The 23,218-nt window shown below is 43.1% G+C and overlaps 2 protein-coding genes across 2 annotated transcripts in view; one reads left to right on the top strand and one right to left on the bottom strand.

Annotated features, from left to right (window-relative positions):
• Nucleotides 1–8,007: 8,007 nt before the first annotated feature.
• On the bottom strand, nucleotides 8,008–8,880 carry LOC121197582 (E3 ubiquitin-protein ligase TRIM35-like). The gene has a single exon (XM_041061259.1). It carries the CDS (start codon nucleotides 8,878–8,880, stop codon nucleotides 8,008–8,010), a length of 873 nt encoding a protein of 290 aa, XP_040917193.1.
• A 2,718-nt stretch (nucleotides 8,881–11,598) lies between these two features.
• Nucleotides 11,599–23,218, top strand: part of akap6 (A kinase (PRKA) anchor protein 6) — a 126,208-nt gene continuing 114,588 nt past the window's right edge. The window contains exons 1-4 of the mRNA XM_041059934.1: nucleotides 11,599–11,843; nucleotides 11,924–12,095; nucleotides 22,689–22,798; nucleotides 23,022–23,163. Coding sequence (XP_040915868.1) covers nucleotides 11,599–11,843; nucleotides 11,924–12,095; nucleotides 22,689–22,798; nucleotides 23,022–23,163 — 669 coding nt within the window. The remainder of the gene's footprint in view (nucleotides 11,844–11,923; nucleotides 12,096–22,688; nucleotides 22,799–23,021; nucleotides 23,164–23,218) is intronic.

Here is a 23,218-nt window from a genome sequence, read left to right as displayed (position 1 = left end):
GGTGTAATGTTAGTGTTAGTGTTAGATGGTGTTACTCTGGTGCTGGCTGATATTTTTGTGCACTGCAAGTTGTCCTGGTTTGTTCTAACAGTAAAGTCAAAGATGCTGCTCATCAGTGAAAACAGCTGAGAAGTTAAATCTACCTCTGTTGTGGTGGAGGACGTTGTGTTAGTAGTTTTATTTTTCAAACTTTACTTTTTTATCAAATGTTTTATTTTTGTTGGAAAAAAGTAATTTTTCGTCTTTTTTTCTTTAAAATATCAAATCAGATATTAAATATTAAATCATCATGAGTGAAATGTAAACAAAGAACACTGGCTTACATATGACCATTTAAAGTCTGGAATATCATTTTTGATATCTCTAAAATCTTAACAGATGTTCTGGATTCGTTATTGTGATGATGCAGTTTTCTAATATTTACAGAGCCGAGCTGCAGCTGCACAGTCGAGCAGAAGCAAATGTCATCCATGAATAAACCAGGAGCTACAGAACAAAATCAAATGTCATTGATCAGGTTTGGGGCAAACCAATAAAAAAAATGAAAAAAAAGCATTAATCACATGATCTGTTACCGTCACCCGACTATGATGTCATCACTCATCGACCCCAAACGGTTATTGGAGCACTGGCATACAAACAGTCACACACAGAGCATGAGTTTTAACACCAGTAATCGACCTTTGCAGGAGAGCGTCCTTTGTTTTGCCCTCTCTCGTTCTCTCTCGTTCTCTCTCGTTCTCTGTCTCTCTCTGTCTGCAGTAATAACTTTCATCAGCTTCCATCAGTCTGTTCTGCAGAATGTGTGCGGCCCTGATTTGTCAGATCACTCTGTGTGTGATAACATCGGCTCTCTGTAAGGAAATACTCGGCTGTAATAATATCCATGATTACTGGGGAGAAAAATACTTGGTCTCCACACACTAATGGTTTAGTCTGGTTCCAGAGGGAATCCACACTTCAAAGTGAAGAGTGGTAATATGATAGAAAGTAATGTACAGGCAAACCACAGCAGAGGAGTAGATATAATGATTCTAATTATATGAAAGTGTGTGCATGACATATGTATAGTAGTAGTATTTTAGTGTAGTATATACTAAAATATAAAGTATGTGTAATGCTAGTGCTGTTCTTTCCTCTGGCACATACCTCCGACCACGCTGCTGTAAACCTAGAGGCCTCTGTGTTGCTCTGTCACCAGATTTTGAGTGGAAGTTAGTGGAAATGATAAACTGCCTTTTCCTTTTAAACCTGAAGCACCTCCATTTTTTGCATTGTCTCACAAAGGCCTTTTGTCGGGGAAGTTGACCACCACTTTTGATTTTTAGCTCTTAGAACTGGAATTAAGCAGAAAGTCTGATTTAATTTCACATTAGCAGACACTTCTTCCACTCTCTCCTGCCTGCTTCCACGTGACATGTGACTGAGTTTGATTTTCTTTTTTTTCCTTCGGCTGCTGTTGTTCCTCATCTCCTTGGTCAGAAACATGATACAGAGAGAGATGGAGAGGGAAAGATTAATGACCAGAAACAGAAGATCGTCCAACACATCTTCCTCCACTGTGATACATTATTCATACAGGGGCTTAGCTGGAGGACCCCTGGGACGGACGGACACACACACACACACACACACACACACCCACACCCTGTTATTTCTCTGTCGCTGTAGTCTGTCTCATGGCTGTGTTTTCTGTCTCCATATCGACCTCTGCACCGTTTACGTCCTGGTGTCACAGCGACACACCCTCCCTCAGACTTTAACTGAAACACACAGCGTTTGGTTTATCGTGAATCATTTATAGCACAGAGAGCTGAGTTCACCCTGAGTCCTCCGTCTGCGGGTGCACCCTGAGCTATGGGTGTGGCCGGTCGATGGGGAGCAGGCTGTGCGGAGGTGAGGCTGGCAACATAACCAGAAGAGAATGTGAACCACTGTCACGGAAGAACATAAATAGTTTTATTAAATTTTTTGTTTTATTAAAGAAAAGCATCTACTTTTTTATTTAAAATATTCATAATAACCTATGATTGTAGCGAATAAGTAGAGGATAATATTGACCAAAGACTCCACCACAAATTTTATGCAGTTATATTTGCAACACATTGGTCGCACATAGCTAATATAATGGCTTACTCTGTAACTGATGGCAGAAAAATTATTTTCTTGATTACTTCACTTAATCATTTTGCCTATGAAATTTCAAGAGATAGTGAAAATTGTCATGTTAAGTTTATAGTTTGTGAGTTTTAAATTTTTGCTTTATCCAACCAATGCTCCATAACCCAGATTTATTTACTTCCTTATCATATTTGACCAAGAAAAGCTGCAAATATTCATCTTGGAGAAGCTGCAGCCTGAAAATGTTCCATGTGAAATGACGAATTGATTATCAGAATAGCTGTACATTCATTTTTTTGTGGCTCAACCAATCGATTAATCAGCTGATTATTTCATCGGCGTCTGACAGAAATGTTTTATTTGGATTGTTTGGATTTATATAGAACATATCAAAGTTGCAGAAACGTTTTATTCTTATGTTACCTCACTGTCGACATATTTCATTTGTTTTCCCACAATATTCTCTCATAGCTTCTAAAGTATAAACTCTGATTTACATTTTGAGTTTTATTTTGTTTACATTAAAAACGTCGCCATCGAACACGAACCCGCCATAACTCAGGGCGATTCCAAAGACCTGGGACTAACAGGGACCCTAAAAAAATATTAAAACATTTCTACAATATTAAATGATTAAGATATCACCATTACTAGGGTATTTGATCTATCTATTTATCTACGGTTTCTTTTTCTTTTATTGTTTTTCGCAAAAAGTGAACACCCAGAGAGCCTTGGTGTTGCCCAATCCCCCCCTCTGTATCTAAGGAAAATGGTTCGGTCTCGCTTTCAAACCAGGTGCTAACGATTCTTGCTAGCGGTTTGTCCGTGCGTGTCGATGGTGGAATAAAATGTCTCAGCTTCTGGAGGAAAAAAAATGTGGTTTAAAGAACGAAAAGAGAGAGGAAAGAAGCGGCGACCGTTTGTCACCCAGTTTTACTCAAAGGTGGGTGTAGTCCGTGAGTGGTGGAAATGTACCTGTTAGCTTGGTTCACTGTCAGACAGGCTGCTTCTTCTCCCGTACCGTTGGCTAATGTCTTCACAGAAAACGCTGTGTAATCAGTGCAGACAAACTTTTAGCAAAACTGCTCAGATTAAACATCTGTCCCTGCTCCTGCCTGGTTCCAGGCCCAACAGATGCAGCTTCGGGCTCAGAAGCTCTGTCTCCCCATCCCCGTACCCAGAGACCCAGACCCCTGCCAATGAACCAGCTCCCAGCTTAAGTCGGAGGTGAGCTGTTTTGAGTTCAATCACACTTTCCAGTAATAATAATTCAGACACAGTTTTTACAGTTATTAAATGGCGTGGCTGTGGGAGAACGAGATGTCTCTGAGACATTGCTGGATTCTGTTAAAATGTGTTTTGCACAATCAAGGCCTAAATATAATTCCTCTGTATTCAGCATGTTGTATGTATGTTTGAACTGTGTTATATCTTTAGGGTTGTTGTGGTCTGTGGGTTGTAAAAAGGGATTTGGCATATTTATGTGACTGTGTACGTGTTTATAACTACCAGAACCGTTCCAGCTGATTCAAGATTCCAGATTTCTTTATTGTCATTATGCATGATGTTTACAAAATACACAGGCTGAAGCGAAATGTTGTTTCTCACCAGCTTCTGCTGAGTCTACTTTGTTAGTCTGCATTACGTTCCTTTCATTGTGGCATCGTAGCGTTCTGCGGTATGCTTACTTTGATTTGATTTGTATAATATTGAGGCACAGTACTGTTTTTTTTTTTTTTTTATTAAATTACAAATTTGCCAGAAAAATCAGCCTCTGGTGGGAACTTCGCTCTCGAAAGAAAGGCAGGGCTCTTCTCGGAAAAACAAATCATGAATTTAAGCTTCAGTTTAGGACAATTTGTAAAATCTGCAGCGACTCGATTAAAGTGGGAGAAGCCCTTTTCTGTGCTTCAGCCACAGCCTGTGATTTCATCTGGTAAAACAGCTGCTGTGTTGCATAAAAATCTTCCACAGAGTGGCTTTAATCTCAGCTTTAATCTCAGCTTTAATCTCAGAAAAGACAGATGAATCAGATCCTGTGTAAACGGTCTCCTGTCAGACTCCAGACTGCTGATTCACAAACAGCCGCGGTGCTTCAGTGAAGATTAGACGTCGGAGAGGCTGTTAAACAAGGTGATTTCTGTAACGCGTGCATGTTCTGAAACTGAGAGATGTTTAAAAACGCTCAGCTGAGCTCACACGGATTAAAGGACTCTACGTTTGTGATCATGTGTGTTTGTGATAGATTGAGACGAGCAATGACATGAGAAGGTCAGGCAGTAAAAAGCTTATCTGAGGACGTAGGGTTGGATATTGTTTGAAATGTTTTGATAGTGTGTGTGTTTGTGAGTCCATATGTACTGTATATGTGTGTGTATGCATGTGTGATAATGCACCCACGTGTCCAGCCTGCGTCCCTGTTGGCATCTCTGCAGGAAAATGACCTATTTACTGTCCGCTGTCTAATTAAGTCATGAACACACGGCTGTATTGTATTGATGCGGTGGGGGGCTGTTCAGAGTCTGAAAACGTTTGCATAATTATCAGTCCAAACACATTTTTGTTTAATGAATACACCAAAATCATCTGCAGCACCACCAGGAAAGACAGCAGGCAGAAGTTTGAATGTGAGATGAAAAGGACATAATGTCCAAACATTATCATTTTATCCAGACATTTTGAAACCTGTTTGTTTTTACAGCTTTCTTTCAAAACGAGGGGAGGACTCTTGTTAAAGCCTGTGTGTGATAGGCTGAGCCACCTGTCAGTCATACCACACTTAAAGCCTTAATACAGTTTCTTGGTGACTCTGGATTCAATTTATTTTCCTAGAACATCCGAAGCAGGGAGACATATGTACCTGTAAATAAGTGAAGGACCATGTTCTTTGACTAATTATAATTATAGTATGTTTTCAGCTCTGAAGTAAAATCACTCTCATTTGATGTGGAAATATTTAATAAGCTAAGTTTTTCAAAACATGTTTACAAAGGGCTGTAAAATAAAAATGAAAATTGAAAATAAAATGGTGGAAGCAGAGGTTAACCGAGGTCAAGAAGGTGTAGTAAAATAAATTTTGGTGGTTTTATATATAAATGGTTTAAAAGGCGCTGCAGATGTATTTAACTATGTTTGATGCAGGGAATTTACTACTGGTAAATTACAGTAATGATGGTGAAATATCATAGGCTGGTGATTCACAGAGGTCAGAGGTCACAGGGAAAATGTAATAGGCTCTTTATGAAGAGTTGTCATCATCGATATTACAGCTGACAGGAAGGATTGTTGTTCTGAGTCATGTGATCATCATCATGTGATCATGTTCTCAGTTTTCATGAGGATCATCGCCTCCTCATCTCGGTTCCCTTCATATCCTATGTCCTTCCTTCGTCTCTCCTCTCCTTTTTCTTCTTCCGCTTCCCTGCTCTGTCCCCGCCCCCACCCCTCCCACAGGGTGAGGTCTTTTGTGGCGATGCTGATGATGTCATATCTGTTCCTGCGTGCTGACCTCATCCTGACACACCTCACGGACAGGAAGTGCTGGTCTCACGCCGAGTTTAATGTTTCTGAGAAAGAGAAAGAGAGAGGAGGAATATTTGTAGGAGGACATAAAGGAATAAATCATTTATTAAATGTTTATATACTGCTTATGAATGCTGAATAGGGCGACTTAAATCTTTATCTTTTAAAGAAATAAAGAAGAAAATATTCAGCTTCTCAGGATGAATAAATCATATAAAATCATTGTCAGGAAGCAGATTACAGGTTTGTGAGATCAGCTCATGAAAAGCTGATAGTTTGGAGGTGCACGGTTTCACAGGACAGAGATATAATGAAAGTCCAGGTGTGATGGAGGTTTTCACTGGTTTATTTCATTTTAGCAGTTATTTGTATTTAACATGAAGAAATGCCACATACCATAGCCTGCCTCTGGCCTTTAAAATTCATAAAACTGTCGATGCTTTATTGGCGAACTCCAACTTCTCCAAGTTTATTGAAACTTTGAGTGAGTGAGAGTGAAGCTACTGTGTTTTTATGGAAATTAATGATGTTTTAAACCTGAGTGGTTTTCATTACATTGAATGTCAATGAGCAGCTCCGCCCAGAGTTTATGAACATTAATGATGGAGTGTAAGCGGCACAGGAGTCTCAGTGCAGCTCAGGCTCTTTCTAACTTGGGAAAACTAGTGGATCACGTCACATCAGGTTCAGGAGTCCGTCGTCTTGATCACTGCGATCGTTGACGGCTTGTTCATGCTTCACTGACACAAACCTGTGAAAACAAAGGTACAGCCTCGTGCTTATGTCTGTCCTCAGTTGAACTGGACCGAACTGGGTCTCCATCATTGATCCTGTGAGGCAGACTGAGTTTACCATTGGCTGCTTTTTGTTCTGCTGCTCCTCTGGCATCATTTTTCTGCTTCGCTGCCGTCTCTGCTGCTGATGCTGATCAATGCAGCGCCTGAGTCACCCCCGCACTGCATCACACTGACTGCTGCTGGTTACGGGGTCACTCTGTGTGTGTGTGTGTGTGTGTCATACACTGAGACACAGATTTCACACGCTGATACAAGGAGATAAAATTGGCAGAAAAAAAACAGCCAACACCCTGCATTTATACGTGAACATAATTTGTTATAATTTTCTTTTTTTGTTGTTGAGCTTCATAGTAAATCAGAGGAAAAACATTTGTGCATACGTGCTTCTGATGAACAATAGTGAACATCTTTAGTTTTTAATGTGTTAATGAAAAAGTTCCCTGTTTGTAGTGTCGCAGAGGCCCTGCTGTAAAAAGCCATAAAATACTCATTCATTCATTTTCAGTAAAGGTTATGGTTTTTATTTTCATTGCAAGTAAAAAAATTAGTTGTTTACCAATTTGATGATTTAACTATTATAGTTCAGTTAATGAAAATTGAGTATTATAGGCGTTTCTTATTGTTCTACTTAGCTTTTATTTATTTCAGTTAAAAAAGTGAAATAACTAACAGATAAAATAAATGCACCAAATATATATTTATTCTGAAATTCCTGAGTTGAAGCTGCACAGCCGATGTTTATCTCAGCTTTTTAATGAATTAATTCTTTTCTTAGTGTTGTTTTTGCCTGGAATTGCTCCGTCTTGTGTTCATACATTGGAATTAACACCACGCTGAAACCTACAGACGCACTGATGTGGCAGCAGGATGCATATTTTACTGAGAGAGAAAAGAGAATATGAATAAAACATTTCATTTGTCTATTGGCTGCGTCTGGTGGCGCTCAAAAGGATTTAAAGCCACAGCTGAGATGAAGGGGAGGACACACATGGACAGTGTGCGTGCGGTGCCATGCTGTGACAGTCTGAATGTCTGAGGGACAGAGGCGGAGGGTAACGGTGGAGGGAGAGAGTGTGAGGAAACAAACTAGTGAGTGGAAGAGAAAAAATAAAAGAAAGGAGAGGTTTTGTCTCCTCTATGCTGACAGAAGGAAGAGTGGAGCGGAGGATAAACAGTGACAGAAAAAGAGAGGAAGAGGGTTTGTTGTCATCTGACCACATGTCTGATCCTCTGGCTCATGGAGCCGTCTGGATTACTCCATCTGGTTTTTCACTATGGGAATCTATAAACGCAGGGCAGATGGAGAGGTACAGTGTGAATGTATGTGCTGGGTTTTTTTTCTGTATTTTGAATTTGTATATTATGTGAGAAGCAGTTTGAGTTTCAGTCCTTCAGAGTGAGACTAAAAGTCTTTTATTAGAAAACAGTAGAAAGCCACAGAGGCTGCTGCAGACAACGTGCTAATGTGCTATGCTATCCTAAACAAGATGACGTTAGCCTTTGTGAACAGTGCGTGGCTCACTGAACATATCAGTGATGTATAACATGACTTAGTATAACACCTGCCTCATGAGGTGTTGGTCACCTGCATCCGCATCTTGTCCAGGATTCGGAAGGGCAGGTTGTTCAGGTGTTTGTCCATGTCTATCAGAGCTCCTGGGGTGGGCTGTGGGTCACTGAGCGTGAAACTGTGGACGATTTCAGCTGCAGTCTTGTACCTCTGCAGGAATGAGAGATCTTCAGTTCTCAGCAGCTCCTCTGTAGCTGTGACTGTGTCTGAAAGAGCTTCTATCTCATTTCTCAGAGCCTTACTCTTCCTCTTCATCGTCTGAGTCTTCTGCTGCTTGTCCGTCCTCAGTGCAGTAATTCTTACCTGCTCCTCCTTTTGGAGAAACATCTGAAGTGTTAAAATGATGTCCTCAATCTGCTTCTCTGTGTTTTCTGCCTGAACTTCAATGTCTTTTGCTGTTTGATCAAAGTTTCCTTTAATGTCCTTGAAGAGCTCCAGTTTCTCCTGTAGGGGCTTCAGGAGTTGGTGAAGTGTCTTTCTGTACGCCTGAGCAGCTTCATCGACGGGACTGAAGCTGTGGTTTTTGTGCGTTTCTGAGTGCAGGCAGACGACACACACTGGCTGCTGATCATCCAGACAAAAGAGCCTGAGCTTCTCAGAGTGCAGGCTGCAGAGACCTGCAGAGCCGGCTGAAGGACTCTCCGTTTGCTCCTTTGAAAAAGCCTCACACAGATTCCTTAGAGCCAAGTTTTGAGGTGGATCGTACAACGAGGATCTCCTCTTACAGACCGGACACTCTGTTGGGTTCCCCGTCCACCACTGCTGCCAGCAGGCTTTACAGAAACTGTGGCTGCATAACAGGAGGACAGGATCTCGAAAGATTTCATGGCAGACAGGACAGCACAGGTTGTCCTCTGATCCAGAAGCCATTTTCTCTCTGCCAGGGGACAAATTCAGTTAAGAAGCAGACAGATCGCTCAGATGGTTCAGACCAGTCAGGCATGTGTCCACTCCCTCCACCAGAGAGTTTTCTGAAAGGTGTGTTGATTCAGCAGCTGGTTGAAGTTGCAGTATTCCAGTATTCCCAGTATTTCCTCTGTTCCCGCCTGTGGTTGTTCTCGCTCTGTGGATTTTGACACAGTCTGCTCTTGCACATTCGGGCGTCCCTTTAAAAGGACGACTGTGGTTCCTGTTTGTTTTGTGCAGTTCTGGTAAGAGATCAGTGCTGAGCCATAAACACTGAACCATGACCTGTGGGAGTGTTTTACTGCAAGAGACAGAACTGTAGACTAATAACACTCTGTACATTTCACTAATCTACATGTTCCCACTCTTCCACCTATACTCTTAATTCTGGTGCTGTCATGTAAACTCAGCATCCGTTCTGAAACCACAGAATTTATCAGCTTCACTGTATGAGTGTCAGTAAGTGCATCTCATGTGGTTTCAGTGACGCCATGATAAGACCAAAGGTTGGTGACTTAAAGATAACATTTCTGATGAGTCGCCTAAACCGTGTTCATAAACTCCACCTTTGTACAGGTAGTTTAACGTTCACAGATAAACTGCAGCAGCCATGCTTCATTCTTCATCGGTCCGCAGCAGTTCATCTTCTTTTTTAATCCATGCATTGTTCCTTGTCAAAACCTGGTGCCTACATTACCCACAGTGCTTTACGGCCATCAGTTCAGTTTGGATGTGTTATGCTTGTAGTGGCTAACACAGCCTGCATCACTGCATCCACGCAAACAGCTTCATTTCTTTATTTCTTCATCCATTCATCCTGTCTGGGGCCTGGAGACTGTTCTGTTAACAATACACAGGGTTGTTTTTACGTCCTCTCGCCTTGCTCACAGTTTGGGTTATTTTCTGCCTCCACCATTAAAACCTGGGCAAACAAAACCAAATCTACTGGCACGGCCAGTCGGTACCGGTGGAGCTACATTTTACATTGCCCGTGGATTAATTCTGTTTGCCAGTTTTTTGGTTTATTTGTCCAATGTTATTTTAGTCTCTCGTTGGAAGAGAGAAAGAAGTTAGGAAGGTATAAGAAGAGCAGCGGAGAGGAAGGAAATTACAGAGGAGGAATAATGAGATTAAACTGCTGAGGAGGAGAGTGAGGAAACGAGAGAGGAGGTGTTTGCTCCACCTCGGCTGGATGTGTGTTGGTTTTGTTTCTCTCTATCTGTGTTATTCTTTCATTTTGGTAATTATTTATTCTCTGATGAAATTACTGTCGTGAGCTACAGAATTATGAAGAAAAACACAGACTGAGTTGGTGAGAATACTTTTATTTTTATGCTCTGTGATCTTAGAGGTGCTCCAGGGTTTAAGACGCTCACAGACTCTTAGTCTCTGTTTCTACTTTGTCTTTTCTGACTGTGTGTGTGTCTGTGTGTGTGTGTGTGTGTGTGTCTGTGTCTGTGTGTCTGTGTGTGTCTGTGTGTGACACAGATGTTTCATCACGTCACCTGCTTTATATGAGGGCCAGAATGAGATTTGTATTTGTGTTGGTGTATTTCTACAGTGGGACATCACATATCTGAAAGGTCAGGCAGTACTGTAGCTCTGATTGGCTCATCACTCACTCCTTGGTGACGTGTAATTGGCCAGCAGGCTTTATGAAGTGGAAATACTGCAGCAGACTGAATGCTGGTCCAAAACGACACGCGGTCACTGCGTGTGTTCGTGGCTTGTTCGTTTAAGATCTGAAATCTGATATTTCTGACTTATTGATTTTGAGATGGAGTGAATGCACATATTTCTACACTAAAATGAGGGTTGGATTCTTTATGATTCATTAGTGCTGTGAGTTGCCTAAAGGCTGAAATGACTGTTGGCTGTTGTCTGATTCATGTGCTCTGTGCATGTCACTGTCTGTGCTCAGTAGCTCATAAACAGCTGTGCAAAAGTTACGTATGCTGCGTCCAATATAAATTCATTCAGCGTTCCTGCTGCTCACCTCATTTTCGTGATGTAGCCACAGATTGTGGACAGTAATTAGGCTGCTGCTGAACACTTCCACTAAAAAGTACATATATTAATTCAGTCATTGAATTTGAGCTGTTTTTAGTTTTCCTAAGGTTTTCTATGTGTGTGAACACGTACGTGCATGCATGCATGTACATGCACGTGCACACATTCACACGCTCTGTGCCTGAAGAACAGTATATCATCCTCATGTGAAAGCTACAGCAGCACTGTCTCCTCCTGTGCATTGATTTCCAGCTTGTCTTTCCTCCAGTCCAGATAATGGACTGTTAGAATACACACATGTTGGTAGTTTATATTCCTGTGAGGACCCTTTTTGGCACAGTGCACTGTACAGCCCATAGCCCTAACCTTAATCATTGCTATTAAAAACCCAAACTCTTTTTAATGTGTAATTTCTGCTTAAAATCAGTTAATTTCAGGGTCATTGGTGAATCACACTGTCACTGGAATTGGTGGTAAAGGCATTTGTTTGTCCATGTGTTCTATCCTTTCACCTGTCCTTCTTCCTTGTTTCCTCCCTTCTTACTTCAGTATGTTTGACCTCCCTTCCTGCTCCGTCACTGAGTCTCTTTTCCTCTCTCTCTCCAGTTTAGCCCAATGAAGCTCATCCACCCACGTTAGGAGTCCTGTTCCTCTCTCTTCCTCTCTTACACCATGAACATCGTAGCTCTCTCACCCGTGGCCCCTGAGCCACCGTCCCCCATGGTCACCTCCACCACACCCGTCACCCCGACCCTGGACCCTGACAGCTCCACCTGCCCTGCCGCTGTCACCACCGCCCCTCTCAGCCTGGATCCAGACCATCAGTCCCAGGATGGGGTCTGCTCGCCGGGCCCCGGCCCCAGCCGAGGCATGCTTACTGGAGGAGGACCTCACCTGGGTCGAGACCCCTCCAGGAGGTAAAATATCGGTTGTTACTTGTAAACTCTGATTAGTGCAGCATTTACTTCTGTCTGAAGCGCAGTGTGTGTTGCTGCAGGTCAAAGAAACCTCCTCCCCTCCACACTGGAGCCGACTGGAAGGTCGTCCTCCACCTGCCAGAGATCGAGACGTGGCTGAGAGCGACCAGTGACAGAGTCACACAGCTCACACACTCTGTGGGACAAGACGGCGACAACAGACACGTGGACGTCCACCTGGTGCAGCTCAAGGTAAACGTGGACTCTTGGTGTGCGTCTCACAGTACTGGTGTTATCCACCATCCTCCCTGCTGCCTCTGTAGCTGGGACAGACGAGTTTCTGGTGTTCAGGTGTCCACAGGCAGAGACACCTGAGAAGAGAGAACAGTTGCTAACATACATGCAAACATGTATTGATGCCTGTTTGGTGCCTTGTGTTGAATTAATGACGACAGGTGGAACATCAGTCGATTCAACTGTCTGACCTCAGGCAGTAAGTTTCCCATGATGCCCTTCCTCTCTCCACAGCCTTGGCGTTATGTAATAACTGACTTCCACGGGTCACGACCACGACCATTTATTTATGTAACTGTAGTCAGTGTGCAGCCTTCCAGACACTGAGCGGTCAACGTTTGATACTTCATCACCGAACTGAACTCCCCTGCTCTTCATCACGATTAGATTTTATAGAAGAGAAGAAAAGTTTGATGAGTTTTCACTCTGTTGGTTTGGTTCGTGGACAGAGCCCAGTCCTCCTCATGTTTAATTCACGCCATGCATGAAGAATTTAAACCCTTTAAAAGCTGAACGTCTTAAAGGAGAAACACCCTGAAATACAACAACAACAAAACAGTTATTGTTGGTGTTGTTTTCCACTGATGCCTCTGTCAGCCAGTCTCCTGGCTTCTACACGTAGAGTTTATAGATCCAGTATCTCATATTCTGTGTCATCAATGTTATTTTAACACACACATTTACTCACAGGTTCAGCCTGATATATGTAGTGTCCTTAGAAACTTTGGGATCTCCTCTAGAATTTACTTTTTGTGGGTAGAGCAGCAACAATTTGTTGATCAACAGAAATGTAAGCGGCCAAAATATTATTTCAGTTTTTTTTTTTTTTCAATTTTCTGACATTTTATTAAAAAAAATCACTAATTGATTAGTCAAGAAAATAATCGACAGATTAATTAATAATGGAAAATAATTATTAGAGGGGGCGACCACTGGCTGGATTGTTAGTGGGTGAGCAGTAAGTGATGTGCTGCGTTCATGTGCTGTTGGAAAACTCAGACCTGATTTCTACACCAGCTGCGGAGCAGTGCTGCGTTCATGTGCTGTTCATTACGCAACTGATAATCAAACATAAGCTGTTACAGAAGCCACAGCTTCAGCAGCTGTTTGCTCAGTGATTCAGCCACTCACTCACTCACTCACTCACTCACTCACTCACTCATTCATTCACTCATTCGTTCATGAAGATGCAGTTTTATACTGTTCAGATCCAGTCAATGTGAGGGATCTTTTATTGATGAGTGTGTATTTTTAACTACAGTGACTCAGATGTTTCCTCTTCGTCAGGCTGCTCAGAGGGTTTTTTTTTACTGTCTGATTTCTCCCTTTCTCCTCTCCTCTCCTCTCCTCTCCCCTCCTCTCCTCTCCTCTCCTCTCCTCTCCTCTCTCCTCCCCTCCCCTCCTCTCCTCTCCTCTCCTCTCCCCTCCTCTCCTCTCCTCTCCTCTCCTCTCTCCTCCCCTCCCCTCCTCTCCTCTCCTCTCCTCTCCCCTCCTCTCCTCTCCTCTCCTCTCCTCTCCCCTCCTCTCCTGTCCTCTCCTCTCCTCTCCTCTCCTCTCCTCTCCTCTCCTCTCCTCTTCCCTACATCACTCTGCCCTGTGTGTGTTTATGTTGTGTGTGTGCTCTCTGAATAAAACATGGCAGCTGCAGCCTCCAGTAGCATCTCCAGACGCTCTGATGCTCAACACACTGGTGGGAAAGTGAGGAGAAGGCAGTGTGTGTGTGTGTGTGTGTGTGTGAGAGGATGTTTTCTGTTTCCTGTCAGAGATCTTGTCTGTAGCTGAGTCACTCTGTGCCATGGATGCTCCCTCTCACGCAGACGCAGTTTCATACATGCATCATCTTTTTTTATTCCTCTTCCACTGCACAAAGTTTTCCTGGAACACAGAAGATTCTTAGGAAATCAGAAACCTTACCTGTTTCCACAGGAGGAGCCAGTGTCTAAGTTTAGCTCCTCAGCTACAGTTCAGATCATGATTCAGTCAAACATGTTTGGTTTCATTGAATTATTGATGTCACAAAACATTATTGACGCGTACGTTTACTGAACCCATGAAGACCCATGACCACAGACACACACACACACACACACACACACACACACACACACAAAAGCCTTTAATCTGACAGCATCAGCATCTGTTTGTCCGATTACACAATTTTGAGGGCTTTTATAGTGTGTGTGTGTGTGTGTGTGTGTGTGTGTGTGGTCATGGGATTTGCTGGTTCACTGCCTGGTTGTGACTTAAGTGTCAAGGTCAGACGACTGTGTGTGTGTGTGTGTGTGTGTGTGTGTGTGTGTGTAAGAGCGAGAGAGAGAGAGTTACAACTACAGCTTTGTGATGTGGGTGACTGATGTCATTCTTGCTGTGTGTCCTTGATTGTTGTGTGTCACCAGACCCAAGTTCTCCTTTTTAACTCAGTTTCACACACACACACACACACACACACTGTGTTTTGCTGCAGTCCTGGATTACACCTGTACATCACTGCAGCAAAGAGAGAATTGAACTGTGGAGCTCAGGTGTAAAGTCACTCTTTAACTAGAAGATCACCTTGTTGCGCCCTCTGGTGGTGAAAACAACTCACAATATTCTGTAACTACTAAAAAAATGGAGAGGAAAGTTTTTTTATAAGATAATTTTCACCTAGATTTTTGTGTCTTTTATATTTAGAATAAATTCCATGATTCAGTTTTGAAATAGTAAAATAAAGTAAATGTATTCGGACTTCCTTTAGCTTGAATTCATAAATCAGCTTCAAGTTCTACAAACTGCAAAAAGCTGCATAAAGTCAGTCAAATGACATGAAACTTCTTCTGCTGTCCAGTCCTTTTCAGTGTCTTCTGTCCTCTGGCAGCTGGTCAGAGCTCTGTGAACAGACAAAGAGGACAATAAGACAAAGGGAGGACAGAGAAAAGCTCAATGGATATTTGTGGAGATGCTTTCAGTTCAGTTAGAGCTGAAAGGCAAACACACAAAGAAAAACAGATGTGACGCCTCCTGTGTTTGTTCGCACTGTGTGTCCTGACGCCTCGGTCAGTTTGTGTCAGATCTGAGCTGCAGCTGTGGAAAGTCTCAGCCGACACTGTTCAGTCATAATCAGCCAGTGAGCAGCAGCTTTTTGTGAATGAAGGTCAGTAATAAAACAGGAGAGGTGGAGCTCCTTCCTCGTGTTCCCTTTCACTCTGCTCCTGCTCCGGACGGATATTTGAAAACTGTTGCAGGTTTTTGAGAAACAAAATTTGTGTGATTCAAAACTTGACTTAGCTTCCAGCTGCAGAGAACATCATACAGTCTGATCTGGAAAACAAGACTGACGGAAGTTTCTGATTCTCTCCGTGGAACCATCTTGATTTTCTTTATCATTTAACTTCTGTGTTTCAGTTTTACTGAGCGAACAATTCAGAGCAGTAAAGAACCAGAGCAGGTGGATGATGTGTGAGGACGGAGAACTCATTCCCTGGTTGACACCTCCATCTAGTGGTGAATCGTTTGCATTACAACATGGTGAAGACATTAACATCAATATGAATATTTCCATCACAATGTAAAGCTCAAGGTGGAAGGAATGATTACTTAGAGAACACTGGATAGGTGTGTGTTTGAGCTTTGGGCAGAGCCAGGCTGACTGCTTCCTGTCTTTATGCTAAGCTAAGCTAACCATGTCCTGGCTCCCTCTCTGTTTGTGACACAAGGACAAGAGATCACTGTAATAATTAACTTCTTATCTTACTCTCTGGAAGTGGATTAACGTATTTCAGAAAATGTTGAGCTGTTTGTCTTATACTGTGAAATGAAGCTTTATGTGCTAGTTAAAGGCCTGTCTGTGAGCAGTGAGGCTCTGCTGCAAACTGCAGATGTTTCTATGGTTACCGTGCAGCTGTTTGTGTGGAAGCCTGTAAAATGACTGTGTTTTGTTTTTAAGCTCTTTAGCACCATCAGCAGCTGATGTCTGCCTTTAGGTAATGAGCTTCCTCAGGCCCAGCGCGCCTGGATTCACCCTGTCGGGGCTTGTAGCTGCACACTGGGCGTCTGATTGGACGTTACCTCGACACGGAGCGTCCGGGGTGGACTCGGCCCGAGCTTTATTTGACTTAATTGCGGGCGTGGCGTTCGGCAGATAGGAGCAGACAGATCGCCAGACTGCTGTTTGAAATTGGATTCACGCCTCCGGTGATCTCTCTCTTTTTCTTCATCCTGTCCTCGCTGCTCTTTTGCCGCTTTGTTTCTTTCTTTTATCCTCTCCTTCTTTTCTTCTCTCTCTGTGTCTCTCTCTTCCTCCCTCTGTCATATTTATAATGAGTTTGCCTGCAGGGCATTTTTCTATAACCTGACCTTGCCACAGAGCGACTGTAGGACATGATTATAGTGATGCAACCAGTGTGTGTGTGTGTGTGTGTGTGTGTGTGTGTGTGTGTATTGGTATGCCAGCCTCTCAGCCATTCTTGGCATCCGGCTGCAGGCGGTGTGTAACAGCTGCATGGAGAATGTCCTGGGCTGCTCTGAGAGGGAGGGGCTGCTGGTGTGAGCACACAGTACATATACACACACACACACACACACTTGCTCACGTGTTCCATCAGTAGGTGCAGCAGTAATTTTAGTTATTCAGTCAGTGTGAGCACACCAACTTTATAATGTCATCTAGAAGTGCAGTGGGGATTTTTATGATTTTTTTTTTTTTTAATATTTAAAAAACAGAATTTTTATTTGATGCACCTCAGTTCATTTGCACCTGCACCATTTCCTGTTTTTTGCACCACATTCTTTCTCCTGTTTAATCTTTAAACGATTGTTTCTTAGATCTCATTGCTCTGGTGTCACCTGTCAATCAAACAATGTGGGCAGGGCTGTGTCGTCTTCCAGGTTTTATTTGCACGTACAGTTTGAGTAGGAGCTGGACTTTCACCGTCGTAAAGTAAAGTTATAGAAAGTAGTCCATGTTAAAGTCTTGCACATCTCCAAGCACCTTTGCACCATGAACAGGTTTTTACAGTAGACGTGATCCATGTGTCCCTGATTCAGACCCCACTAGTCTTTATTTAAACACAGTCCATCCCGCTGTCTGCCAGCTGTCTCCATATTTCTGTCTCCTGATGTCACTGTTGCTGCTACGCCAGGAATCCTGGGAACTGCCCTCAACATGGAGGGATAGATATTAATGTAAAAAGAATAGAAGGAGGATGGGAGGAAGGAAGTAGGCAAGGAAAGTAGGACGAGGGCGTCACAGGTTCACTAAGTTCAGGTGACCTTTTCAACTCACACTCAAATATCATCAGCGTCAGCGAAGACCCTCACGACTCCAGAACTTCAGCTCAGAAAGTTCCAGGAACAGGTGCCTGTAACGTCTCTGTCCTCCAGAAGAATCCACAGCATCCTAGTTTGTTTGTATGTTAGTGTGATCCCTGAGAACGACGGCATGGGTCGAACGAAACAACCTTTTTTCTTTTTGGAGGGTAACAGTCTTTTCCCATGCAGATACAAACAGAATGAATAAACCAGCTGAACCTAAGGGGAAAGAGTCCCTCCGTTTTCAGGCTTTGAGGCTTTCGCTGTCGGCCATTTATTATTATTTTAATGATGAAACAGCTTTTCTTTTCCAGGAAATAGACTTAACCTTCACTTCTCTCTCTCATGCTCTCTCTGTCCTTTTCTCCTCTCACAACTGTCACAACTGGCAGCTGTTGCAGTGCAGACAATAAAAGTGTGTGTGTGTGTGTGTGTGTGTGGGGGGGGGGGGGGGGGGGGGGGGGGTCTGACTGCACAACTACATTATACTGTCTGAGACTGTGTCAGTGTATGTATGTTTTGTGTGTGAGTCCTTGTGTACACAGACGTGTTTACGTGTGACGTCTGTCACACAAGACTTCCTCTTCTTCGCCTTTTAGTCTCAAGTTGTTTCTCAAGCAACAAGACGCTGTCGTCATGGCAACTGCAGCAGTACACAACGATATCCACTCCCTGCTCTTTTCATACATGAAGTTAGTGACATTGCTGGTTTCATGCAGCGGTGACGGATCCCTGGCACCAGAGGGAGAAAGAGAACGAGCAGCAGTGAGTTAGAAAGCGTGTGAAGCTTCATCACTGGTGGATTTTTAAACTTATTAATTAATCAGATCAGCAGAAGACGCTCGCTTTGCTTCTCACAGTGAATCCACTGATACATTTTTACATCGGCTCCATCATGAATGTTATTAAATGATTCTGCTGCCTGTTAGACAGAATCCAACCACACACAAACACTGAGGAACCGGACGTTGAGTCGGGACTCTGTTTAAGTGTGTGTGTGTGTGTGTGTGTGTGTGTGTGTGTGTGTGTGTGTGTGTGTGTGTGTGTGTGTGTGTGTGTGTGTGTGTGAGAGTGTGAGTGTGAGAGAGTGAGGGGGGTGGGTGAGGTTGGTCTTAAAATAACCTCCCCAACTGTTGTCACCCCTCCTCTCCCCAACACCCTGCAAGAAGCAGGTCACACCACACACACACACACACACACACACCACGTCAGTCGGTCACCATTTCCCACATGGGAGCAGCAGTGTGTTTGGTGCTTCGGACGGAAGAACCACACGCTGCTTCAACAGCAGACAGACTTTAACTTTAGAACTTTGTTTTTATCCAGCTGGCGTCTGAGAAACATTTTTCAGATTCATGAATTGGAATTGTTGAAAAAACATTTGATGTGTCGAACGGTGTGAAGAGGTAAGAATCTCTGCTTCTGCTGTCTGACCTCTGACCGGCTGAGTGTTGGTTTCTTTGAATTCTGTTGAAGGTCGCTCTAACATAAATGAAGCTCCAAAAGAAAAAAAAAAAAAAAAATCAGAGGATGATTAATGACCCTGCTGCAGAAACAGTTTGGTGGAGCTGCAGTTTTTGTTTATCATCTTTGTTGTTTGTTTCCAGGGTGCCATAGTATACTTTTTAGAAATTAAAACACAGATATTATCTCAGTTTCATAAATCTTCCTGCTGGTTAAGTTGCATGAAAAGTTGACAGTGCTTTTGTGATGCAGTGTAACTTCAGTCCGGTACAAACCGGAAGTTTGTGGCGCACATGGAGGAAGTTTTCACAGGGATTCAGGATTTAAAAATGCTTTACACAAAATCAGAAATGTTTAAAAGGCTTTCTGATGCTGACGTCAGAGAAACAGCATTTTGCGTCTGTAGTCTCCTTACTCATCTTTGTACTGGACAGTGACTGGACTCAGTTTCTCCCATCAGAGTTGAATGTGTTCAACAGTTCGGCAGCAGAGAAACCACTGCAGATAACCCTCTCAGAACATGGCGCCTCTGAGCACGGCCTGAGACGAAAAGGCAGAGTTTGGAGTCTTTGCATTGAAGCTACCACTTTGAAAAATTACTGTAACAAGTCTTTGTATCGCGGCAGCGGGTCTCGGTCGTCTTTGAAGCAGCGTAATTTGAATACTCCAGGGGGAGAAGGAGCACGGAGTATTTGATCTCCAAGGTAGAACACGCTGCGCCGATGGGCTGAAGTGGGGGAGTTGAAGGTTATTAGATCGAATGGGTGTGGATGAGGCCGAGCTGTCGCAGGCGGTTTGAACGCGGCCGCTCTGAAGCCCTTGATGTCGGCGGTGATGAGGGCGAGATGGGATTGGAGCTGAAGCCTGAGTTGACTTGCTTCAGATAGATTTTAGGCAATTAGAAACCCTGCTGGATGTATGGACTCTGTGATTGACAGGCCATGTCTTGACTCTACGTGACTGGGGTACAAAAATGTGTGTGTGTGTGTGTGTGTGTGTGTGTGTGTGTGTGTGTGTGTGTGTGTGTGTTATCAAGATATCAAGATGCAAGACAGAAGTATAGCAATAATAAAAACAGACCTGCACTAACTCCAGAGATGCATATGCAAAAAATACCGGGTAAACAGGTAACAGGTATCTGGTTAATGATCAGGTATCTGGTTAATGATCAGGTATCTGATTAATGATCAGGTATCTGGTTAATGATCAGGTATCTGGTTAATGATCAGCTTCAGCACAGATAGAGCAGGAGAGTCTGTACCTGCTCCTGATGTTTGTGATGGTCGACTCTCACGTCTGTCGCTCTTGTAGATGTGACTGTTAAATTCCCTGTGAGACAGACGGATACCTGGAGCCAGGAGACACCTGGAGTCACGACACATGCGGCAGGTGCGCCTCGACCATGATCGGATTAACTCGTTGTCTCGCTCAGCCCTTGTGTCGCCCATTACTGATAAATCTAATGGTAACAAGCTTTAATTCCAACGTCCAAACCAGAAATGTCTCAAACCTCTTCTTCAACACAACGCACTCCTCCACTGCCCGTCTGCTGAGTCATGTTTGAAACTCAGCTGTCAGACCGACCTGCTGCTGTGTCACTGCTCAGTTTTTGTTGAACTGAATGTTGTTAGGACAAATATTTTCGTTGTGTATAAGATGATTATTTAATTAATTCACAAACGAATAAGTTCTGGATTAATTAAAACCTAAATCAACATATTAAGCAAAATAAGGTCACTGGGACAAAAAAAAGTGCATTCGTGCCCTGATGTACACACTGTCATAGTTAAGATACACACACACACACACACACACACACACTCGGCGGGGTCTCATTAGCTCGCAGCAGTCTGACTGGACTGAAGATCTTCTAACAAATGACTTCAGACGGAAACGACAGACTTGGTGTTAATTCACTCCGATGGGGCCTCTGTTAACTGCTGTGTGTGTGTGTGTGTGTGTGTCTTTGTGTCTGTATTAGCATTTGAAAGCTGTGTGTGAATTATTGAAGCATCTGAAAGACACCGGTGACATTTTCACCACTGTTTTAGAATGACATGACAGCGCTTTGATGATGAAACTGAGTGTGTGTGTGTGTAAGTGTGTAAGTTATGAGTTCAAGTTTATTTTACATAGATAAAGGGACTCTGTATGTATTTGGGATTTGTACGTACAGTATATTTTTGTGTACAGTGTGTGTGTCAGGTTTACTCCAGGTGTTGTGTTTGTGTGCTTCCTGGACAGTGTGTGAACTCTGACTGCACTCCTGCCTCTCGGGGCCGCTCTTCATCTCCCAGTGGGATGTTTTTGATGAGGGGTTTGGTTGTGATGAAAGAGCTGCATGAACCACACACTTTACACCAGATATCCTGAGTGAGAAAGACGTGACGAACTCTCGGTAATGTCTTCAGGAATGCGACTCGGAGTTCAGAAACACGCTGGAGTCCTTTCTGGGAATGAGCTCTGTTCACGAATGTATTCCCATGCTGACTACCTGCAGGCGACACGGTCCAGCAGGGCTGCAGCCCCTCTTACAGTAGTGATTAATTTATTTTGGAACGGTGCTCAGCAGGTCACGCTGTCAGCCAAGCTAGCATGAGCCAAGCTGGCGGCGTGTGTGACCTACATTCTCACATGCGGGGCGGTGTTTTAATCCAGGCGGCAGCAGAGCGGGAGGTGTTGTGGTGCTCAGGCAGGTCACCATGGAGCAGCACGGTGACTCAGCGACCAGAGGTGGATGTAAATTATCTGTTGAGCGTTTGAAGCCGGGTCACCTACTTTTTCAAAGGTCATCTAATTTAAGCTTGACTTAGTTTAGTTCATTTGGAAAACAATAAGACTTGAGTCAAGTGATTAATGCGAATGAAAGGACTTAGAAAATAAAAGCGTTTTATTAAAGTTTTGTTCATTCTTTATGCCGAGTTTTATTTAATTTTAAATTCTTAATCTGCTGCTGTAATCATTTTAATGTTTTCCTTTTTCTTTGACAAACACCAAAACAATTATTTAACAAACAAAAAAAACAAAAAATAAATTTTAGTTTGAAGAAGTGCATTAAAGTTACAGTATGAGTGTGATAATACTCACATTTACAACATGGTGTGAATGTTGACAATAAATACAAACTTTATTATGTTATGATGCTCCTGAAAGCCAATAATTCTATTTCCCAAAATGTTGAACTATTCCTTTAACCAGATAGTTTTCCCATTGTAGTTGCAGTTAACAGTTATAGTCCTGTTAGTTAGATTAAAACCTCTGTGACACTTTCAGAAACATGGTTAAGGTAGAATTTATGGATTGGATTATATTGTATAGATGTACCTATTAAAGTGGCCACTCTGTGCAAGCTGCATGTTCATCAATCTGTGAGAGTAAACTCCAGTTAAAAACTGACTTTGTCTCACAGCCACAGTTTTTTTTTGTGCAGCACTTGCCTGCTGGAGTCCGTCTGTCTGTCTGAGCGGTTTTACAGCATCTGAATTTAGTGTGGTAACATCAGCAGGTTGGAAGTGTTGTGGAGACATAAACCTGGAACTGATCCCACATGAAACTGACTCATGTTTAAAACTGGAAACGTGACGTCTCACATCTTCATCAGTTCTGCTTTTACTGTTGGACTCTGCAGATGTTTTTGTTCTCAACATGCCACACACTCCGCAGGAACAGGGATCAGGTGACGGTTTGTTAATCATTATTTTGTGACATTTATCACTTCTGTAAATTTGATAATCTTTTTTTTGTGCATCTGTCTTTGTGTGTGTGTGTGTGTGTGTGTGTGTGTGTGTGTGACTGTAGGACATCTGTGAGGACATCTCAGACCATGTGGAGCAGATTCATGCCCTGTTGGAGACAGAGTTCTCCCTGAAACTTCTGTCCTACTCTGTCAACATCATCGTTGACATCAGGTGAGTCTGAGATACCCTTCCCCCTCTGAATGGAGCTGATCAGCCTTTCAATACTTTTGAGACTGCATGAACCTGCTCACAGTGCAAAACAGTTTAGAGAATCAAGCAATGATCTACAGTTACTGTAATGTCATTTTGGTCAGGTTTGATGTTTAATTGATTTATTGATATTAAATAAATACATCGACGTCGTTAAACGCTGGTGTCTTGTCTCGTGCTCCAGGACGGTGCAGCTCCTCTGGCACCAGCTGAGAGTGTCGGTCCTGGTCCTGAAGGAACGTCTGCTGCAGGGTCTCCAGGACTCCAACGGAAACTACACCCGCCAGACTGACATCCTGCAGGCCTTCAGCCAGGACCAGCACCAGGTAACACACACACACACACACACACACAACCATATACCTATTGTTTCATTTCTGA

The sequence above is a fragment of the Toxotes jaculatrix genome, chromosome 17 (assembly GCF_017976425.1).
Source record: "Toxotes jaculatrix isolate fToxJac2 chromosome 17, fToxJac2.pri, whole genome shotgun sequence".
NCBI lineage: Eukaryota > Metazoa > Chordata > Actinopteri > Toxotidae > Toxotes > Toxotes jaculatrix.
This window is presented reverse-complemented; position numbering and strand designations above follow the sequence as displayed.

Excerpts from the sequence above, each read along its gene's own strand:
- LOC121197582 (XM_041061259.1), bottom strand. The coding sequence starts at position 8,880 with ATGGCTTCTGGATCAGAGGACAACCTGTGCTGTCCTGTCTGCCATGAA.